The sequence below is a fragment of the Ammodytes marinus genome (assembly GCF_949987685.1).
Source record: "Ammodytes marinus genome assembly, chromosome: 5".
Classification (NCBI taxonomy): domain Eukaryota; kingdom Metazoa; phylum Chordata; class Actinopteri; order Uranoscopiformes; family Ammodytidae; genus Ammodytes; species Ammodytes marinus.
The window spans coordinates 27884916-27889915 of NC_137234.1; the positions used below are offsets into that span (position 1 = coordinate 27884916).

A 5000-nucleotide genomic window follows, 5' to 3' on the forward strand; every position below is an offset into this window, starting at 1 on the left:
TACAGCAAAAAGTTATGTTTTTTTTGTATTAACATGTTAGATACACACAGGCAGTATAATGACGTGAGTTTGTTCCAGTAACGGAACCCTCCCACCCCCAAAGGGCTCACTCAGGGCCCTGAGAATCTGTCACAAATGTCAGCCGTGTTCGTTGTATATCTTGGCTAGTCTAGATTTATAGTGTGGAACTTATTTGAATTGCACGAGTCGAAATTGTGCACGATATGAACAAGGTTTACTCTCTACCAGTGCCTCAGTAAACCGGTGGTTCGGATATGATAATGCCTTGTTCAGATTCCCCCGGTCTGTAGGATTTTTTTCATACACTCAAAAAGTTATGTTTGTGGTATTTGTTGGCCATTATTTTGAAGGACGAATAATTAGATATTGACAGGTCGTTTGTGAAGGTAGCAACAGTTACGTATAATACAAGCCCCACACACACACACACTTGCACGCACACTTGCACGCACACGCACACGCACACACACACACACACACACACACACACACACACACACACACACACACACACACACACACACACACACACACACACACACACACACAGTTAGTTAATGCTGACCTGTAGCACCAGAGACTCCTTGTCTCCCTCTAGACGGAGCAGTCGTTCTTGGTAGCTTTCATTGTTGGTTGGATGACACTGCTTCACCTGGATCAAAAGACAACACAGGATATAGTCAGGTCAAACTAGTTAACGTTAAACCTCTATCAAAGCAACAATTCTTTCATTCAAAATGCCTGTACACAGCTGGCTGGATAAGGATGTTTCAGATATATTCAACTTATTTCTCAGATACAAATCCACATCACATGAGCCTGGTTTGAAAACTGAACCGTTGGGGCCTGAACACATGCACAAGCACATTCAAAGCACTTCACTACACACAAGTGAAAGCCATTTAACTAACGACTTAATAGATGGGCCAGAACTCTGATGATCACTGTACAGAAAAAGCAGGTGCTAATACTGGTATGTCAACAAAAAGGGTGGCCATCGTGGCAAGCAACAGGCCCGTTCACAGAGCCTAGACTGTGTAGTAACACTGGATTGTTTTTCAGCACACACACACACACACACACACACACACGTACAGTACGTACAGCTAAGCGGATCGTGAGGAGATATTCACTGATTTTGACAATAAAGTGAATTTGAAAAAACAGGCTTTGTCCAGAATCACTGACTCCACCTTTTCAATATTGATTGCAGGTGGTATAACATCACACCATGAAATCTTCCAACAGTGACTGAATTTATCACCCGCAGCTTTAGACAAAATTTATGTTATATCTTTGCCCCTTTTTTTCCCTCAAGTCCGTGGAGTCATGAATCACACACACACACACACTATGGGAGATAAAAGGGAATGGGCTGTTAGAATAGAATAGAATATGTTGATTGCCATTTGCACAAGACAGTAAAGGTACATTGGGATTCTTGTGCAAATCTCCCTTGAGTCACTTTCTTCAATAAAAAAAAGATTATGTAAGGGATAATGTATAGCGAACAGGTCACTTGCTAGAAATAAAGACCGACAAGCTGAAGCAGGAGCCCGACACGGAGCTTGTCGATCTTTATTTCTAGCAAGTGACCCGTTCGCTCTACATTATCCCTTACATAAAATAGAATAGCATTATAACAAGGAAATAAATAGCAAAAACTATGAAAAAAAAAAGTAAGAATAAATGGTGGAGTTACTGAGAAATCCTTACAGATGCATGTATTGGATGTGTTGATGCACTGGATGGGTCTGATGGGCTAAACTGCTGACAGAGCTGCTGCTGTTACTGGATATTTTCCTTTTTTCTCACAAGCACATGATAGGATAGTTACGAAAAAATCATCTGACTCTTATTCATACAGAATTAGCACAGCAATAAACAGATTTCCAAAAAAACTAAAATCCTGAAACGGGAGCTCACTATATTCTTCCCAGGACCACTCTGAGGTTTAAAAGACATGTTTGAAATGTGCAGCATCAGGGCCCTTGACTACAAACATAGAAAATACTTTAGAATATGTATTAAGCCACAACACAGGGAGCGAAAGGAGATGGTCCATTTGGTTTAGAAGCTCTTTGGCCAGTTGTTGTATATCCCTATAGCTTTCAAAGGTTATAACAGAGCGATGTGTTTGGCAACTCAGCGAGTAAAAAATTAAAATCAAGCAGAACTATTTCAAATGATGTTAAGCTTTAATGATTGTAGTCTGTGTAGCCTCCATGTCTCTCTAAAGAGTAAGATAATCCTCTTCTTTGAGTGTGTGAGTGTGAGTGAGTGTGTGTGTGTGTGTGTGTGTGTGTGTGCGTGTGTGTGTGTGTGTGTGTGCGTGCGTGTGTTTGTGTGTGTGTGTGTGTTTGTGTGTGTGTGTGTGCGCTGCTGACTCATTGACTCGGCCGCGCCTCTGAACAGAGAAAAAGCTCAACAGACCATTCAAATACCAAATCCTCACTTTGATTATACCTACACTTATCAAGAATGATTACAAATCATTCGAGGCACTAAAATACTTCAGACAAGGTGGACACATGATGTCGTTGCTACTTAACACACTTGAGTGCAAATATCTAAGTTGTGGTTGCCCATATTCTTAAAGGTGCACTACGCAGTTTCAGAGGATGGGGATTTGTTTACATTTGCAGAACCTTCAGTGAGCTTATATAACACATTTTAATCTACATGTAGGTCTAAGTATTGAATAATTCTATCATCCTAAATAAATAAACGTATTTTGAGGAACCTGGAACCAAATGTAAGACTAGAACAGTTTTGTTAACAAAACTGTGGACCCGGCTGCTCTAAACAACAACAGTGTAACAGTTACTTTTAAGGTAGATGTCTAACTTCAAACAGTGTTCCACGGATCACATTTTCCTTTGAGGAAAGTGTGTTATTCAGTGAAGAGAAAATACTTGATTTATCCAAAGTTACATAGTGCACATAAAAAAAAGTTCTGTTGTATGAAATGTGCTGTATAGATACACTTGAGAATTGAGTTAGACAACAGGTGATATGTAATATTTGTGAGCGCAATTTATTTCAAGAAAATCCAAGTCTCAGCCAACAGAAGTGAATAAAAGAGTCATCATTAAGGTGCCAACACACTGCACACCGCCACGCGGCGAGTTTACATAGAAAGTCAATGTATTTCGCGAGCCGCAGCGCGAATGGGCGGCCAGCGGCGAGCGGTTCACGCGGCGCGACCGCCACAGGAGTTGAAAATATTGAACATTTTGCCGCCGGCCGTGCCGCGATAGCCAATCAGCGTTGAGCTCCTCCTGACGTCACTCACTTTGGGACGATGGACAGAGGAAATTAAGATGGATGAAAACACAATAGTCACAGTTTGCTCCCATAAGTTCTGTGTGTCTGTTGCCTGCTGTGTACAGTTATCAGTTTTGCTTTATGAACCAAGTTAGCACCGGTTATCTTGGGTAAAGCAACATCAGCACAGCAGACTGGTGCTCTCAGCACCGGTTAGCACCAGCGCCAGCATATCCCCAGAGTAGGAGAAGGCTACTCTGGTCGGGCGGCGGACACAATATGACCCAATATGATCACGCGGCGCGGAACCTGCCTTTAGCGCGGCCAACCGCCGCGCCGTGTGTGCAGTGTGTTGGCACCTTTAGACTTATATTCACCCGTAACAACTATGTTGAATGAATCCTAATGTTGCTCCATGTGTGATGCCTGTATACTTGTGCAACTAACAAATTAGAAAATAAAGGCTTTCTGTTTAGAATAAGTGAATGTTGCGTTTACATGCAGTGACTGCTGAAGCCAAATAATGGATTTTTAGTGTACACAGACACACAGGCACATAGACACACACACAGACACACACGCACACACACCACAGAAGTGCCAGTATAAACAAATAGCTGGTGTGAAATAGCAGCTATCACCTCTACCATAACGTGTAGCTCAATACTATTCAATGTTGCGGCTAACAGCCCACCTTCCAGCTGTCTAAACTAAGGCCAAAACACACTGCCTAATACAGTCTGCGTCCAGAAAAGAGAAAGAAAAAATGTCCTGGAACCTCAAATATGTACTCAGTCAGTTTACATTTGTAATTGCTTATAAGTGGTCCTTTCCTGCTATCCTGACCATGACCCAGTTTTTGTTGCAGAGAGAATACAACTCCAGCTCCAACATAGGCACGCACACAATGTACAGACCCACAGAGGGGCTGACTCTTTAAGATCACTAGAATTAGCCTGGTAATCCTTGATTGTCTGTCTGCAGCTGAGCTCAGAGAGTTCAGCGGATCGTGTAGTACTGTATATACAGACTGGGCCACCTGACACTGAGCATATGGACACATTAAACCTATTAACAATACTGTCAAACACAGAGACAGGGAGGCAGAGGGGGAGGATAAACTATGTGTGAGATCAAAAGAGATTCTAATCATACCAAACACTTTACCGGAAAACCTTGTTTGGATTTACTGTCACCAAAGGATAGACGAACAGCAGGGGGGGAAGAGAGCCTGTGTCTGGACGTCTCCTTTAACTGCTTATATGTAGGTTTCCCTATACTGCTACGGTATGCCTTTTGGCCAGGGAGGATTTGAAATATGCACATAGTCAATGCTGGTCAACGAGTACACTTTGCAGCAGCAGCAGCAGACCAAATATTAAAAGTTGACATATTATGCAAATTGCACTTTTGTATGTTCATCAACATTGATATGGGTCCCTTGTGTGACTAAAGACTACCAAAATGTGAGCAAAAACAACCCTCTCTTCTTCTCCACCTCCACCTTTTTGAAATCCTTTCTCTCCCCTTTATGACATCATAATGGAAGATGCCTCGCCCCCCTCATTACCAACCTAACTTAGCACTACCTCCACCTGTGATAAGCACAACCCCAGATACCCCTGAATCTAACTGGCATTTAGATTCAAGCCGGAACTAAGGTTCAGGGCCAATCAGAGCAGACTGGGCTTTTTGGAAGGCGGGGCTTGAAG

At 42.4% G+C, this 5000-nt stretch overlaps 1 protein-coding gene across 1 annotated transcript in view; it reads right to left on the minus strand.

The window, feature by feature from the left end:
* The window catches only part of ppfibp2b (PPFIA binding protein 2b), an 84566-nt gene that overhangs the window by 41618 nt on the left and 37948 nt on the right, over positions 1 to 5000 (minus strand). Inside the window, exon 4 of the mRNA XM_080027512.1 lies at positions 587 to 673. Within this exon, the coding sequence (XP_079883638.1) occupies positions 587 to 673 (87 nt within the window). The remainder of the gene's footprint in view (positions 1 to 586; positions 674 to 5000) is intronic.